Source organism: Bombina bombina, chromosome 8, assembly GCF_027579735.1.
Source record: "Bombina bombina isolate aBomBom1 chromosome 8, aBomBom1.pri, whole genome shotgun sequence".
Classification (NCBI taxonomy): domain Eukaryota; kingdom Metazoa; phylum Chordata; class Amphibia; order Anura; family Bombinatoridae; genus Bombina; species Bombina bombina.
The window spans coordinates 45,331,133-45,349,965 of NC_069506.1; the positions used below are offsets into that span (position 1 = coordinate 45,331,133).

General features: G+C 38.9%; 1 protein-coding gene across 1 annotated transcript in view; it reads right to left on the reverse strand.

Annotated features, from left to right (window-relative positions):
* Nucleotides 1-18,833, reverse strand: part of PLCH2 (phospholipase C eta 2) — a 974,668-nt gene that overhangs the window by 235,843 nt on the left and 719,992 nt on the right. Inside the window, exons 8-9 of the mRNA XM_053690349.1 lie at nt 13,212-13,415; nt 4,001-4,121 (exon numbers count right to left, since the gene is read on the reverse strand). Of these exons, the coding sequence (XP_053546324.1) occupies nt 4,001-4,121; nt 13,212-13,415 (325 nt within the window). The remainder of the gene's footprint in view (nt 1-4,000; nt 4,122-13,211; nt 13,416-18,833) is intronic.

Sequence of the window (18,833 nt, forward strand, 5' to 3'; positions counted from 1 at the left end):
GGTTCAATTTACACCGTTTCAGAATAACAAGCTTTTTTTCCAGTCATGTGACTGCTATTGAAAAGCATTGAGAAGCAGTGCATTTATTAAAATAGCCAGTAGGTGGAGCTGTCCGCTTGTGTTGCAGCAAAGCCAAGCAAGCTGAAATTAATCAGTTTAACCAGACCTGAACTATCGAGCAGATTTCAAAGGAACAAGATCTTCCTGTCTATAACTCAGTCCAGATTGGAATGCATAGAAAGAACTGTTTGCAGAAAAATGCAAGTGAAGTCTGTGTTGTGTGATTATTTTATTAGGCTTATAATGCTGCTTAGCAAATGTTTTTGTTCATTTAACTTAGTTTAATTATATATTCTGTGTTGTGTGATTATTTTATTAGGTTTATAATGCTGTTTAGCATTTAAAGTCTTCATTTCAAAGCTTTAAAAATAATGTATTAGGTGTTACTTATGGCAATTTTGAGAGGAGCGTGGAACCTATCTCCCTCACTTCACATTGATTTACATTATAAACTGGGTTTCAATTTACAACGGTTTCGATTTACAACCATTCCTTCTGGAACCTAACCCCGGCGTAAACTGAGGGCTACCTGTACTTTGTTATACTGGCAGAATTTTCTAACTGAGCTCACACCAAATGATCATTATTGATCAGATCTTTTTTTGTTTTGTTTTTGAGAAGCTTCAGCAATATGAAGATTGTTTTATACTTAATTCATATTTCGTTGGTGTCTCTATTTTGTACTGATCTCTAAAAAAATGTCCAGGAAACAAGTCTAATATAGCAATTTGTACCCAGTATGTTTATTGTAAATTAAATATATTTTGGACTTTTATTGAGATCATTTTGGCATCTGCACCAAATTTTGTGTTGTCTTTTTGTAATGTCCTTACAAAATATATTTATTTGGTTTTGAATAGTAAGGGATTTTTATGCATATCAATAGTGATGTTGCGAACCTAAAAAATTGGGTCCGCGAACGGCGGACGCGAGCTTCCGCAAAAGTTTGCGAACGGGCGAACCGCCATAGACTTCAATAAGCAGGCGAATTTTAAAACCCACAGGGACTCTTTCTGGCCACAATAGTGATGGAAAAGTGGTTTCAAGGGCACTAACACCTGGACTGTGGCATGCCGGAGGGGGATCCATGGCAAAACTCCCATGGAAAATTACATAGTTGATGCAGAGTCTGGTTTTAATCCATAAAGGGCATAAATCACCTAACATTCCTAAATTGTTTGGAATAACGTGCTTTAAAACATCAGATATGATGTTGTATTGATCAGGTAGTGTAAGGGTTACGCCCGCTTCACAGTGCGCAGTGTAGGCGATATATCTGTCCTGACCATGCTTTGCAGACCAGGTATCAGTGGTCAGATGGACCCTTGCCCCAACACTGTGTGCCAGACATGCCATTATAGCAGACTTATATGGCTTTGCTTTTTGGTAATTAGAAGGCTGCTAAATGCCACTGCGCACCACACGTGTTTTATGCCCAGCAGTGAAGGGGTTAATTAGGGAGCATGTAGGCAGCTTGTAGAGTTAATTTTAGCTTAAGTGTAGTGTAGTAGACAACCCAAAGTATTGATCTAGGCCCATTTTGGTATATTTAATGCCACCATTTCACCGCCAAATGCGATCAAATTTAAAAAAAAAACTTAAATTTTTTCGCAATTTTAGGTTTCTCACTGAAATTATTTACAAACAGCTTGTGCAATTATGGCACAAATGGTTGTAAATGCTTTTCTGGGATCCCCTTTGTTCAGAAATAGCAGACATATATGACTTTGACGTTGCTTTCTGGAAATTAGAAGGCCGCTAAATGCTGCTGCGCATCACACGTGTATTATGGCTAGCAGTGAAGGGGTTAATTAGGTAGTTTGTAGGGAGCTTGCAGGGTTAATTTTAACTTTAGTGTAGAGATCAGCCTCCCATCTGACAAATCAGACCCCCTGATCCCTCCCAAACAGCTCCCTTCCCTCCCCCACCCCACAATTGTCCCCGCCATCTTAAGTACTGGCAGAAAGTCTGCCAGTACTAAAATAAAAGGTTTTTAAATTTTTTTAAATTTTTTAAGCATATTTACATATGCTGTGGTGTAGCATCCCCCCTTAGCCCCCAACCTCCCTGATCCCCCCCAAACAGCTCTCTAACCCTCCCCATCTGCCTTATTGGTGGCCATCTTGGGTACTGTCAGCTGTCTGCTATTATTTCACAGTCAAAAAAGTGTGTTTTTTTTAAATGTACACTACTGTTACACCAGATATGAGTGGTGGCACTGGGCAAGTGGGCACAGTATACGCTGTGAGCCTGACACACACGCTGGCAGGCAGGCAACTGCAATTAGATTACACAGGGAAAAAAAAAAAAAGCAGACTGATGTTCTAGCCCTAAAAAGGGCTTTTTGGGGTGCTGTCCTTACAGCAGAGATCAGATGAGTTCTTCAGGACTGTAGTGGACACTGAATACACTAGCCTAGCTATCGATTTCCCTATTAAATCAGCAGCAGCTACACTGTCCCTCCTCTCACTAAGAATGCAGCTTCCAAATGAATCTAAAATGGATGCTGTCCAGGAGGTGGGAGGGTCTGGGAGGGAGGGTATGCTGCTGATTGGCTGTAATGTGTATTCTGACTGTGAGGTACAAGGTCAAAGTTTACTCAATGATGACGGATGGGGCGGATCGAACATCGCATATGTTCGCCCGCCGAGGCGAATGCGAACATGCTATGTTCGCCGGGAACTATTCGCCGGCGAACTATTCGCGACATCACTAATATCAAATAAACAATTTGTGTAATATGTGTACCTGTTCTCCAATTTTTCTATATAATCAAAATTCTTAAAAATTGAATTTCATACATATCAGCAAAGAGGGTCTAACTTTAAAAGGACGTTAAAGACATACTGTATATGTATATATATGTGTGTGTATATATAAAGTAAATTTGATCATTTGGAATCTACCAATTCTGGAGTAAGGTTAATTCCAGACTAAACAGGCTACTTGGAATTGACTCTAGATTAAAATCAATGCAGGTTTTTTCCCTCTCCATATACTCAGCTACAAACATATTTTACAGATTCATAAATACAGTAATTCTGGTAGAACGAAATCAAAACAGGTAAATAATCAGATGATTTAGCCTGAGGATATTCAATAAAAAACAGGTGCAACACTTTTTCTTTTAATGGAAAAAAATGATTATGTCCCTATCTTTAGAAGTTCAAATTCAAGTCGTCTCCGTTTAAGGGCTCAGATTGGCTTAAACAACACATTAAGAGAGAGGTGTTTTTCAAGTATCTTGGTTAAAAATGTTTTAAATACTATTTTCCTTTTTCTTTCTTTTTTTCCAATTATCCTCTCTCCCCTCCCTTATATGTTTAATATATTTATTATACTATATAATTAATAGAGGAGCTGTTTATAGCCTCTCCTCTCTATGGGAACTTGAATGGCTAAGATCGTTAGATGTTCCATCTTCATTTACAGATAAGACTTGTCTTGAAAATCTATTTGCATGTCAATGTCATTTAGTATATGCACATATTTTGTATTTGCTGTTTATGTGTTTGTCGTAAAAAAAAATCAATCAATAAATAAAATAAATAATTTGAAACTTTTTACAAAATTTCTTGCTTTATCTATGAAAGTTTTTGACTTTCATATCACTTTAAAGCAGACAGCCTCAAACTTGGCCCCTCCAGAGGTTTTGGAACTACATTTCCCATGATGCTCAGCAAGCTGATATGCTGGCTGAGCATCATGGGAAATGAAGTTCCAAAACCTCTGGAGGGCCAAGTTTGAGGATGCCTGCCTTAAAGGATCTATTCCATCCTCTCTGTGAACAGTGGAAAAGCACAATTTACAAAGGCAGAAAACATAAAAGTGCTTTTTTTACCATGCGTAATAATAAGACATTGGAAAGTGTAGTTTTTCCTTTAATAAAACTTTATCAGTTACACATTGTCTGTACAACTGAAAGAGTTATGATACATACTCATTTTTGATGAAAGCATATTTGTTTATAGTTTCAATAACATCTTTGAAGAGTATCTTTGAGGTTAATGTGTAGCCATGATGTACTATAGGTTCCCCATCTGGTCCATCCCAGCAGTCAACTATAGAAAGAAAAACAAAACATCATCACAATTTGTGTTATTTTACTGTGTGTTTAAAACTGTATGACCTATCTATATTGTGAAAGAAAAAAAATAGTTTGCATGTCCCTTTAAAGGGACATAAACCAAGTTGGGATAGAGTCAAAATATAATAATATGTACTTTAATTACTTTACCTGCAAATTTATACTGCAGTACTTCGCCATTAACCCTTTCTTTTAAGTTTCCGAATTGTACAGCTCTAACTTCCCCCACACATTTCCTTCTATGGCTGTATCTATATCTACAGCCATAGAAGCATGCCTAGAAGCTGTAAACTCAGTTGAAATACAATGCCTGTGTCTAAACACTGATAAGTGGGGTGGAGTAGACTGCTCCAGACAGCATGGCAATTGAAAGGGACAGTCTACCCCAGAATTTTTAATTGTTTAAAAAGATAGATAATCCCTTTATTATCCATTCCCTAGTTTTGCATAACCAACACAGTCATATTAATATGCTTTCTCTTGTTAAGTGTATCCAGTCCACGGATCATCCATTACTTATGGGATATTAACTCCTCCCCAACAGGAAGTGCAAGAGGATTCACCCAGCAGAGCTGCTATATAGCTCCTCCCCTAACTGCCATTACCAGTCATTCTCTTGCACCCAACGAATAGATAGGATGTGTGAGAGGACTGTGGTGATTATACTTAGTTTCATACCTTCAATCAAAAGTTTGTTATTTTATAATAGCACCGGAGTGTGTTATTCCTTCTCTGGTAGAATTTGAAGAAGAATCTACCTGAGTTTTTCTATGATTTTAGCCGGAGTAGTTAAGATCATATTGCTGTTTCTCGGCCATCTGAGGAGAGGTAAACTTCAGATCAGGGGACAGCGGGCAGATTAATCTGCAAAGAGGTATGTAGCAGCTTATTATTTTCTGACAATGGAATTGATGAGAAAATTCTGCCATACCGATATAATGTAAACTCAGCCTTAAATGCAGTAGCAGCAACTGGTATCAGGCTGTCATGTATGTATATTTTACACTTCAGTATTCTGGGGAATGGCACTTCACTGGAATTATACTGTATGCATAAAACTTTAGCCTAATTTGCAGGGACTAGCAACAGGCTTTTTAATAACACTCAATTTATTAATGTTAAACGTTTTTTGCTGGCATCTAAAATCGTTTAATTTTCTGAGGTACTGGGTGAAAAAAATGTTTTGGGCACTATTTTTTTCCACTTGGCAGTCGTTTTATTTAATTTATGACAGTTTACTGATCTCTCTCACTGTTATGTGTGAGGGGGAGGGGCCTTTTTTGGCGCTTTTGCTACGCATCAAAAAATTCAGTCAGAAGTTTATTGTCTTCCCTGCATGATCCGGTTCATCTCTACAGAACTCAGGGGTCTTCAAAACTTGTTTTGAGGGAGGTAATCACTGACATCAGAGCTGTGAGATTGTAGTTGACTGTGATAAAAAAACGTTTATTTCTGTATTTTTTATTTTTTTTTCTGCTATCAGGGTTAGTTATCCTTTGCTAATGGGAGCAATCCTTTGCTAAAATTGTGTTTTTTACAAAGATTTGATGCTATAACTTTTCAGTTTATTAATTTTCAACTGTCATAACTTTTTCTGTGCTTCTTATAGGCACAGTACGTTTTCATATTATAGTAAATTACTTGAAAAGTATTTCCAAGTTGCTAGTTTATTTGCTAGTGTGTTAAACATGTCTGATTCAGAGGAAGATATCTGTGCTATATGTGCTAAAGCCAAAGTGGAGCCCAATAGAAATTTATGTACTAACTGTATTGATGCTACTTTAAATAAAAGTCAATCTGTACAAATTGAACATATTTCACCAAACAACGAGGGGAGAGTTATGCCGACTACTCGCCTCACGTGTCAGTACCTGCATCTCCCGCTCGGGAGGTGCGTGATATTGTAGCGGCGAGTACATCTGGGCGGCCATTACAAATCACATTACAGGATATGGCTACTGTTATGACTGAAGTTTTGGCTAAATTACCAGAACTAAGAGGTAAGCGTGATCACTCTGGGGTGAGAACAGAGTGCGCTGATAATATTAGGGCCATGTCAGACACTGCGTCAAAATTTGCAGAACATGAGGACGGAGAGCTTCATTCTGCGGGTGACAGTTCTGATCCAAACAAACTGGATTCAGATATTTCAAATTTTAAATTTAAGCTGGAAAACCTCCGTGTATTACTAGGGGAGGTGTTAGCGGCTCTGAATGATTGTAACACAGTTGCAATACCAGAGAAAATGTGTAGGTTGGATAAATATTTTGCGGTACCGGCGAGTACTGACGTTTTTCCTATACCTAAGAGACTTACTGAAATTGTTACTAAGGAGTGGGATAGACCCGGTGTGCCGTTCTCACCCCCTCCGATATTTAGAAAGATGTTTCCAATAGACGCCACCACACGGGACTTATGGCAAACAGTCCCTAAGGTGGAGGGAGCAGTTTCTACTTTAGCTAAGCGTACCACTATCCTGGTGGAGGATAGCTGTGCCTTTTCAGATCCAATGGATAAAAAGTTAGAGGGTTACCTTAAGAAAATGTTTGTTCAACAAGGTTTTATATTGCAACCTCTTGCATGCATTGCGCCTGTCACGGCTGCAGCAGCATTTTGGTTTGAGTCTCTGGAAGAGACACTTGAATCAGCTCCATTAGATGAGATTACACACAAGCTTAAAGCCCTTAAGTTAGCTAACTCATTTATTTCAGATGCCGTAGTACATTTAACTAAACTTACGGCTAAGAATTCCGGATTCGCCATTCAGGCACGCAGAGCACTGTGGCTAAAATCCTGGTCAGCTGACGTTACTTCTAAATCTAAATTGCTTAATATACCTTTCAAAGGGCAGACCTTATTCGGGCCCGGGTTGAAAGAAATTATCGCTGACATTACAGGAGGTAAAGGCCATGCCCTGCCTCAAGACAGAGCCAAACCTAAGGCTAGACAGTCTAATTTTCGTTCCTTTCGTAATTTCAAAGCAGGAGCAGCATCAACTTCCTCTGCACCAAAACAGGAAGGAGCTGTTGCTCGCTACAGACAAGGCTGGAGACCTAACCAGTCCTGGAACAAGGGCAAGCAGGCCAGGAAACCTGCTGCTGCCCCTAAGACAGCATGAATCGAGGGCCCCCGATCCGGGAACGGATCTAGTGGGGGGCAGACTTTCTCTCTTCGCCCAGGCTTGGGCAAGAGATGTCCAGGATCCCTGGGCGTTAGAGATCATATCTCAGGGATACCTTCTAGACTTCAAATTCTCTCCCCCAAGAGGGAGATTTCATCTGTCAAGGTTGTCAACAAACCAAATAAAGAAAGAGGCGTTTCTACGCTGCGTACAAGATCTTTTATTAATGGGAGTGATCCATCCGGTTCCGCGGTCGGAACAAGGACAAGGGTTTTACTCAAATCTGTTTGTGGTTCCCAAAAAAGAGGGAACTTTCAGGCCAATCTTGGATTTAAAGATCCTAAACAAATTCCTAAGAGTTCCATCGTTCAAAATGGAAACTATTCGGACAATTTTACCCATGATCCAAAAGGGTCAGTACATGACCACAGTGGATTTAAAGGATGCTTACCTTCACATACCGATTCACAAAGATCATTACCGGTATCTAAGGTTTGCCTTTCTAGACAGGCATTACCAGTTTGTAGCTCTTCCATTCGGATTGGCTACGGCTCCGAGAATCTTCACAAAGGTTCTGGGTGCTCTTCTGGCGGTACTAAGACCGCGAGGAATTGCGGTAGCTCCGTACCTAGACGACATTCTGATACAAGCTTCAAGCTTTCAAACTGCCAAGTCTCATACAGAGTTAGTACTGGCATTTCTAAGGTCGCATGGATGGAAGGTGAACGAAAAGAAGAGTTCTCTCTTTCCACTCACAAGAGTTCCCTTCTTGGGGACTCTTATAGATTCTGTAGAAATGAAGATTTACCTGACAGAAGACAGGTTAACAAAGCTTCAAAATGCATGCCGTGTCCTTCATTCCATTCAACACCCGTCAGTAGCTCAATGCATGGAGGTGATCGGCTTAATGGTAGCAGCAATGGACATAGTACCCTTTGCACGCCTACATCTCAGACCGCTGCAATTGTGCATGCTAAGTCAGTGGAATGGGGATTACTCAGACTTGTCCCCTACTCTGAATCTGGATCAAGAGACCAGAAATTCTCTTCTATGGTGGCTTTCTCGGCCACATCTGTCCAGGGGGATGCCATTCAGCAGGCCGGACTGGACAATTGTAACAACAGACGCCAGCCTACTAGGTTGGGGCGCTGTCTGGAATTCTCTGAAGGCTCAGGGACAATGGAATCAGGAGGAGAGTCTCCTACCAATAAACATTCTGGAATTGAGAGCAGTTCTCAATGCCCTTCTGGCTTGGCCCCAGTTAACAACTCGGGGGTTCATCAGGTTTCAGTCGGACAACATCACGACTGTAGCTTACATCAACCATCAGGCAGGGACAAGAAGCTCCCTAGCAATGATGGAAGTATCAAAGATAATTCGCTGGGCAGAGTCTCACTCTTGCCACCTGTCAGCAATCCACATCCCGGGAGTGGAGAACTGGGAGGCGGATTTCTTAAGTCGTCAGACTTTTCATCCGGGGGAGTGGGAACTTCATCCGGAGGTCTTTGCCCAAATACTTCGACGTTGGGGCAAACCAGAGATAGATCTCATGGCGTCTCGACAGAACGCCAAGCTTCCTCGTTACGGGTCCAGATCCAGGGATCCGGGAGCGGTTCTGATAGATGCTTTAACAGCACCTTGGACCTTCGGGATGGCTTATGTGTTTCCACCCTTCCCGATGCTTCCTCGATTGATTGCCAGAATCAAACAGGAGAGAGCATCATTGATTCTAATAGCGCCTGCATGGCCACGCAGGACTTGGTATGCAGATCTAGTGGACATGTCATCCTGTCCACCTTGGTCGCTACCTCTGAAACAGGACCTTCTGATCCAGGGTCCCTTCAAACATCAAAATCTAATTTCTCTGAAGCTGACTGCTTGGAAATTGAACGCTTGATTTTATCAAAACGTGGTTTTTCTGAGTCCGTTATTGATACCTTAATACAGGCTAGGAAGCCTGTTACCAGAAAGATTTACCATAAGATATGGCGCAAATACTTATATTGGTGCGAATCCAAGAGTTACTCATGGAGTAAGGTTAGGATTCCGAGGATATTGTCTTTTCTACAAGAAGGTTTAGAAAAGGGTTTATCCGCTAGTTCCTTAAAGGGACAGATTTCAGCTCTGTCCATTCTTTTACACAAACGTCTGTCAGAAGTTCCGGACGTTCAAGCTTTTTGTCAGGCTTTAGCTAGGATCAAGCCTGTGTTTAAAACTGTTGCTCCACCATGGAGTTTGAACTTAGTTCTTAATGTTTTACAGGGGGTTCCGTTTGAACCCCTTCATTCCATTGATATCAAGTTGTTATCTTGGAAAGTTCTGTTTTTAATGGCGATTTCCTCGGCTCGAAGAGTCTCTGAGTTATCTGCCTTACATTGTGATTCTCCTTATCTGATTTTTCATTCAGACAAGGTAGTTCTGCGTACTAAACCTGGGTTCCTACCTAAGGTGGTCACTAACAGGAATATCAATCAAGAGATTGTGGTTCCATCTTTGTGTCCTAATCCTTCTTCGAAAAAGGAACGTCTGCTACACAATCTAGATGTAGTCCGTGCCCTGAAATTTTATCTACAGGCAACTAAGGATTTTCGACAAACGTCTTCCCTGTTTGTCGTTTATTCTGGTCAGAGGAGAGGTCAAAAAGCTTCGGCTACCTCTCTCTCCTTTTGGCTTCGTAGCATAATACGGTTAGCCTATGAGACTGCTGGACAGCAGCCTCCTGAAAGAATTACAGCACATTCTACTAGAGCTGTGGCTTCCACTTGGGCCTTTAAGAATGAGGCTTCTGTTGAACAGATTTGCAAGGCTGCAACTTGGTCTTCTCTTCATACTTTTTCCAAATTTTCCAAATTTGACACTTTTGCTTCTTCGGAGGCTGTTTTTGGGAGAAAGGTTCTTCAGGCAGTGGTTCCTTCCGTATAAAGAGCCTGCCTGTCCCTCCCGTCATCCGTGTACTTTAGCTTTGGTATTGGTATCCCATAAGTAATGGATGATCCGTGGACTGGATACACTTAACAAGAGAAAACATAATTTATGCTTACCTGATAAATTTATTTCTCTTGTAGTGTATCCAGTCCACGGCCCGCCCTGTCACTTTAAGGCAGGTAATTTTTCCATTAAACTACAGTCACCACTGCACCCTATGGTTTTCCTTTCTCTGCATGTTTTCGGTCGAATGACTGGTAATGGCAGTTAGGGGAGGAGCTATATAGCAGCTCTGCTGGGTGAATCCTCTTGCACTTCCTGTTGGGGAGGAGTTAATATCCCATAAGTAATGGATGATCCGTGGACTGGATACACTACAAGAGAAATAAATTTATCAGGTAAGCATAAATTATGTTTTTTACCTCTGTGATTACCTTGTATCTAAGTCTCTAAAAACTGCCCTCTTATTTCAGTTCTTTTGACAGACATCCATTTTAGCCAATCATAGCTGGCTCACCTGAACTCCACGTGCGTTAGCACAGTGTTAGCCTTATGACACACATGAACTAACACTCTCTAGTGGTAAAAAACTGGCAAAATGCCCTGAGAGAAGAGGCGGCCCTCAAGGGCTTAGAAATTAGCATATGAACGTCCTAGGTTTAGCTTTCAACTAAGAATACCAAGAGAACAAAGCAAAATTAGTGATAAAAGTAAATTGGAAAATTGTTTAAAATTACATTCTCTATCTAAATTATGAAATTTTATTTTAGACTAGACTATCCCTTTAAGTATTTATTGCTTATTTTTTTTTAAATTATTTTAAAACACTTGCCAGCAATTTTTTAATGCACACTTTTTTTTTAATTCATTAGCCCTTTTAGGATATGCACAGATCTCAATCTGTTTTATGACACTTTAACTTAGAACTATTTGAAGAGAACACATTTTAAAAGGATCATACATTCTACTGTTCGAATATAAACATTCATCCATAATTGGTTTATAAAGCATACAAGGACCACATATTGCCACTATTTCAGGGATATCATAACTGTACTTTTTAAATTACAGAACATACACAACATTACAAATTTAAATTTTAGATCTTATGATAAAACATTGTATGATGCCTGATGTATACTCATACATGAGGGGAATAAAATGCCCTGAGAAAAACATTGTAGGTAGCAATAAGCACAGCAGGAGAGAACTGCACAACATTTTACAAATACAGTGGTTAAATGGAATAAATTCATTATGCTTTTACTTAGTTATAAGGAAAAAAATTCAGCAGGGTGGGAGGGGCATTTACCCTCCACCACCACTAGAACTCATGCATATATTGATAAGATTACAGAGGTTTTTGGAGATTTTTCATCTATAGTCTGCAGTTAATTCACTGTGCAGTACCTTGATTCTTATGACCAATGCACAGCAGGAATCCAAATGTCCCAAGAATAAACCATCATTTAAGTCTGACAAGGAAAACTGTGCAGTGCTATCTGATAGTATTGACAGATGAGGTTATTTAAATGCAGGTCTACTGAAAATCCAAACATTTCTTTTTCTCTTGAAACCTATGTACAGTTTTCCAAGGTTCTGTGTTTCATCCATACAAAAATATTATTTTTTTCTGTTAAAATGTAACACCTGCTACATCCAACTGTCTTTTACACATTGATCAAAAGTGCAATCTGTAATTTTAAAATGTAAATGATATGGAGCGTGATGAATATTAGATAGAAAATATAAAGGTCTTCAGATATAAGATCTTTTAACTTTATTTATTATACAAAACATTACAAATTTTGAATATTTTAAATATTTTGTTGCAATAAACTTTTAAAAGAAAATTGAACTCAAAACTGTTTTATCATTCATAAAAAGAGCAGAATCTAAATATGCTAATTTTTGTTTGCTTGGAATATTTAGATTAAATCAAATATAACAGTATCAGTTATTTACTTGTTATTCATTTTTATTGGCTAATACTTACTAATGATCACTGGCTGATAGTGACTTCCATCTGATGCTTATTGGCTAATAGACACAATGAACATGTGATCCTATCCACCAATTAGCATTAGTAATAAGCATCTAGCAGCCACTGAGTGTTAGTAGGAAGCACACATCTGATACTGCTTTAATGGCTTTTAATTTAAAATTTGTCATTGTTTTTAACTTTTTTTCAGGAATAAAATATATAATTTATTTTGTTAAACATGTACAAATAGCTATTTTATTGGGTACACTGCATTTTGTCCACAAGCAAATAATAACTTTTAACTAATCAAAAGGAATAGAAAAGTGGATTAATTTGTTTGTTGTTAAATGGATTATTTAAAGGGATATGAAACACAAAAATGTTATTCTGTGATTCAGACAGAGCATGTCATCTTAAAAAAAAAAATTCCAAATGACTTCTATAATCAAATTTGCTTTGTTCTCATGATATTTTGTGTTGGACATACCTAGGTATGCATCTGGAGCACTATACGGCAGTAAATAATGCTGCCATCTAGTAATCTTGCAAATAAATAGCATTCTTGCAATACTGCTGCCATATAGTAATCCAGAAATGGTCCGTCTCTGAAGCATACGTCCCTGCTTTTCAACAAAAGATACCAAAAGAACAATTGATAATAGAAGTAAATTAGAAAGTTGCTTAAAATTACGTGTTCTGTCTGAATCATAAAACACAAATTTGGGTTTCATATCCCTTTAAATTTATATATTTTTTTTAAAATATTTGATTCAACTAATTTTCATTGATTTACTAAGTAATTTAATTAGCTTAACTATATACGATAAAAAGTATCATTTCTTATTCATTTGCAGATGAAAATGTGTAAGTCTACAATTTATATACTGTAGATCATAGAAAAAATACAATATCCTTTTTCAAATGTATTCTTGGTCTATAAATAACATTTATACAAAAATGTTACATAGTCAACATATATTTAACAGTTTATAAATAGAAATGTATTCATCATAATTATACAATTGTATCCTTACCCTCTACACACCGGCATCCTGCCTGTAGGACCCACGCATACATATCAACCCGAGACTGAGACATCAGCTGGTCTCCCATGAGATATGTGTTGTGAGAAGATGAAATGAAATAGTTACTTAGAGGCAAGGTCATTTCTTGATTGACTTGATAGTGTTCTGGGTTGAAGATATCCCCTGCTGGACTGCGCATGTAGTTGGTGAAACCTGTTCGCAATTAATCACAAACACACATGGAGTTCAATATCTGTCACTGCGGTATTTCAAATTTTAAAGGATTCTTCAATAATTCAAGAATAAACTTTCAAGGATAAAATGATGAATTCTTTTCAGAATTGCACGAAGTTATTTTGCCACATTGTACATTACACACACAGGTTCTGCCAGAGGATATTACTGAAAGAATTATAGCAACAAGAACATTTACACGAGGATTTGCTTGACGCAGGAAAAAAATGTTTTTAAAAGTAAACTAGACTAGACATGGGCATTTTACATCTAAAATAAATATTTTGAGGATTATTTATGTTTGGCAATTTTAAGTTATAGTCAAATGTTTGTTTGTTAGATTGTTACATCAACCTGTGCACTATCCTAAAAGTTAAAGGGGCAGTCAACAACAAAATTGTTTAAAAAGATAGATAACGCCTTTTCTACCCGTTCCCCGGCTTTGCACAACCAACATTGTTATATTATTATACTTTATAGCATTTAAACCTCTAAATTATTAAATATATTTTTCTAAAAGTATCTGATAATGTTACTGAAAAATAGATATCTATACCTATATATCTATAAGAATAGATATATAGGTATAGGTATATATAGAAATATGTATTTAGAATAAAAATTACATTGTTCTGTATGTAAAGAACATTGAAACGTGAGATATTCATAACTCCTGTTAGGTTAGCGTAGGAGCAATGGGTGTTATTTTTTTATTCTGCGCTCTCCTTTGACTTCTATTTGGGGTGGGATACACAAACATGGTTGCGATATTTAGCGTGAGTCAGATTTCGCTCGCTTTACAAACTTTTTACTTTCAACTTGTAATAAGTGTAACCTGACGCACGCCAAAAGCTTACTTCTAGCAAAGTTTGCGTTTAAGCGAAAGCTTTAAATAACACAACTTGCAATCTGGTCCAAAATGTGTAATTAAGGAAAATAAAACATGCAATATATAAAAATTATTTATTTCACCTGCTTTGCCTGCAAAATACGTCTAAAGTATCACCTTCATTGTACTTAAAATGTGTAGTAAGCATTGATATATACTGTATTGCATATTTAGTACAGCAGTGCAGAGACCAGATTTAACCACTTAAATGATAAAAAATACATGGCTTTTTACATGTTATGTAAAAACAATGGATGCATTTCAGCTTTGAATAGAATCATTATTGTAATATACATGTATTATCTCAAATACTTCTAATAAAAGCTATAGCTGTATAAAAGGTCTATTTAAAGGGACACTAAACCCCAAAAAATGATTTCATGATTCAGACAGAGAATACAATTTTAAACAACATTCCAATTGACATCTATTATCTAATTTGCTTCATTCTTAAGATATCCTTTGTTGAAAAAACAATGCACATGTGTCAGCCAATCACACGAGGCATCTATGTGCATCTACCAATCAGCAGCTACTAAGCATATCTAGATATGCTTTTCAGCAAAGAATATCAAGAGAATGACACAAATTAGATAATAGAAGTAAATTAGAAAGTTGTTTAAAATTGCACGCTCTTTCTAAATCATGAAAGAAAAATTTGGGTTTCATGTCCCTTTAAGTGTGCACCGTCCGCCAGCACTTTAAACACAGCACTTGCTCAGAGAGCCTAAGGTGTTTACACCATCTTGTAATGCTGACATGATACACGCCCCATGGGTGCTCTGTGTAGCTGCAGTATTTAAAATGCTGGTGCACTGAGAATATCTAGCTACGGTTCACGTGCACATGCAGAGAAACATGTCAAAACTAAAATAGTAATAACTTTTACAAGAAGCATTTTGTCAATACCTGTATATTGCAAATATGTTTCTATCCAAAAGATATAATTCATCTATGTTTATTTCAGTTTTGAGCGGCATGTCCCTTTAAATAATCCCCCCATGTGTGAATGTTTATTGACTTGGCCCCCTCTTCAAGCTGTTTTGTTTGTTTTTTTGTCTACAGGTGGTTCGGGAATCAGATGCCATGCTGCCAACTTTACTGAATAAAACAGAGTGTGCATCAGTATCTCTGTTGCAGCTGCACTGCCAATAATACAAACAGGCTGCACAAGCTCTGCAGCACAGCTTGGCCTGTCAAACCAAAACAAACAGTATACTGCAAGGACAGTTAGATTGGATTCACTGTTTATCTCTGGTAACACATGGGAACAACCAGTTTTCTTTTTTTCTTTGAGAAATTTAAAGCATTTTAAAGGGACAGTATACAGTAAAAATGTTTCCCTTTAACAGGTTTCCAATTGATTGTTATACTAGCAGCAGAGTATAAAATGAATGAGAAATTATGTGTTGAGTTTGCAGGGAAACCAGATCTATTTCTTTTATCACTTTCTATAAACATGTGCTTCCTTATCCTATCCTATCTCAGTTTGTATTCCAAAGCCTTATAATTAGAACGAACAATTTAAAAATAACATTTTATTACCTATCTCTGCCTTCCACTGGCAGCGTAATTTCTTCTGCTGGCTCTTTACATAGTATTTCTATATCCAATACTTAAGTATTTACATTTCTTTCATGTAATTAGCAAGAGTCCATGAGCTAGTGACGTATGGGATATACATTCCTACCAGGAGGGGCAAAGTTTCCCAAACCTCAAAATGCCTACAAATACACCCCTCACCACACCCACAAATCAGTTTGGAAACCATCTCCAGTCTGGAATAAATCCAAGCCTTTTAGGAAGCCAAAGCCAGCTCCTTAGTCCACATGAAGGTGCGGCCCTCATTCCAGCCCAGCTGGTAGGGGGCAGATTACATTTTTTCAAAGAAATTTGGATCAATTCGATTCACAATCTTTGGATTCAGAATATTGTTTCACAAGGGTACAGAATAAGCTTCAAGATAAGGCCTCCTTGCAAGAAGATTTTTTCTTTCCCGTGTCCCAATAAATCCAGTGAAGGCTCAAGCATTTCTGAAATGTGTTTCAGATCTAGAGTTGGCTGGAGTGATTGTGCCAGTTCCAGTTTTGGAACAGGAGCTGGGGTTTTTCTCAAATCTCTTCATTGTACCAAAGAAGGAGAATTCCTTCAGACCAGTTCTGGATTTAAAAATATTGAATCGTTATGTAAGGATACCAACATTCAAAATGGTAACTATAAGGACTATTCTGCCTTTTGTTCAGCAAGGGCATTATATGTCCACAATAGATTTACAAGATGCATATCTGCATATTCCGATTCATCCAGATCACTATCAGTTTCTGAGATTCTCTTTTCTAGACAAGCATTACCAGTTTGTGGCTCTGCCGTTTGGCCTAGCAACAGCTCCAAGGATTTTTACAAAGGTTCTCGTGCCCTTCTATCTGTAATCAGAGAACAGGGTATTGTGGTATTTCCTTATTTGGACGATATCTTGGTACTTGCTCAGTCTTCACATTCAGCAGAATCTCATACGAATCGACTTGTATCGTTTCTTCGAGAACATGGTTGGAGGATCAATTTACCAAAGAGTTTGTTGATTCCTCAGACAAGGGTAACCTTTTTAGGTTTCCAGATAGATTCAGTGTCCATGACTCTGTCACTGACGGATAAGAGACGTCTAAAATTGGTTTCAGCTTGTCGAAACCTTCAGTCTCAATCTTTCCCTTCGGTAGCCTTATGCATGGAAATTCTAGGTCTTATGACTGCTGCATCGGACGCGATCCCCTTTGCTCGTTTTCACATGCGACCTCTTCAGCTCTGTATGCTGAACCAGTGGAGCAAGGATTATACAAAGATATCACAATTGATATCTTTAAAACCGATTGTACGACACTCTCTAACGTGGTGGACCGGCCATCATCGTTTAGTTCAGGGGGCTTCTTTTGTTCTTCCGACCTGGACTGTGATCTCAACAGATGCACGTCTGACAGGTTGGGGGAGCTGTATGGGGGTCTCTAACAGCACAAGGGGTTTGGGAATCTCAGGAGGCGAGATTACCAATCAACATTTTGGAACTCCGTGCGATTTTCAGAGCTCTTCAGTCGTGGCCTCTTCTAAAGAAAGAGTCGTTCATTTGTTTTCAGACAGACAATGTCACAACCGTGGCATATGTCAATCATCATGACTTGACTCTCCGCCCCTCTCTGCAAGGCCATCGGCGCGCTATACTTGACTCCCACTGCTAGAGTGAGAGGAGTGGGTTTCAGCTCACCCCTATTCCTATTTCCAATGGTACAAGGCAGGGGTGCCCGCTTTCCCCCATTCTCTTCGCATTATCGATTGAACCTTTGGCTGCTGCTATCCGACAGAGTGGGAAGATACAGGGGCTTATGATCCATGACTTACATAAAAAATTGGCCCTTTTCGCCGATTATCTCACTATTTTTCTTTCTGAACCGCAGTCCTCCCTGCCTCCCCTCTTTAAACTTCTAGATGTGTTCGGCACCCTATCATACTATAAAATAAATGTTTCCAAAACGGAAGCTTACACCATAGGAATCCCACTCAAAGATCTGCAAAAGATGCAGAGAGCTTTCCCCTTCAAGCGGTCCACCAAGGGAATTAGACACCTGGGGGTATTCCTGTCTCATGATCAAAACATCACCCTTACTGATAATTACGGTGATCTGGCAAAAGAGATAGAATTCCTTCTCAAGTCCAAGAGATATGAGGTGGTCTCGTGGTTGGGAAGAGTGGCAGCGATCAAAATGATGATCCTATCTCTTTAGATGCTTACCCCTCCTAGTCCCTACTCGCCTCTTACTTAGATTTCAACAACCCTTTATTAATTACTTTGGAAAGGGAGGAAGCCAAGAGTGGTGACCCACATACTTCACAACCCGGTGGAGCGAGGAGGAATTGGCTTCCCTAACGTCCGCCTTTACCATGACGCAGCAATGCTATCTCATGCCTCAGCATGGAGCTCTACTCTACCTCCAACTAGCTGGCGGGAACTGGAACAGGCTTCGCTTCCAGCCAACGTAACGCTGTCAGATTTGCTGTGGGTCCCCCCCCCCCGCATAACCATAACAGACCAATAATCTCTAACATAATAGTGAAGATTGCCAAATGGCTTGGTTCCAATTGAGACACTCTATTGACTTTGCCCCCATCCATCCCATAATTAGCCTGATGCTGAATTTGCCAAACTTCCACCTTAACACTTGGAGAACCTCATCTCCAAACTGTGATTTCTATGACAAAGACCAACTTCTTAGTCATTGTGCAGTGGTCACAAGAAGGGAAGTGCCTCCTAATCTCCACTTTGACCTTATCAGGCTGTGATATCTGCTTCGGTCCTGGGGCTTTCTGATAGAAGCTCCTAGGAAATTAACTGTTTGAGAGACAAGGTGGGTAGCGGACCTCCAATTGCATAAACCCCTCTCTACTCTATACATTACCAATGTCTCATGAATAATGATTTTACCTTTAAATCGGTCCTTGCTTGGGAGTTTGAGTGGGGAAAA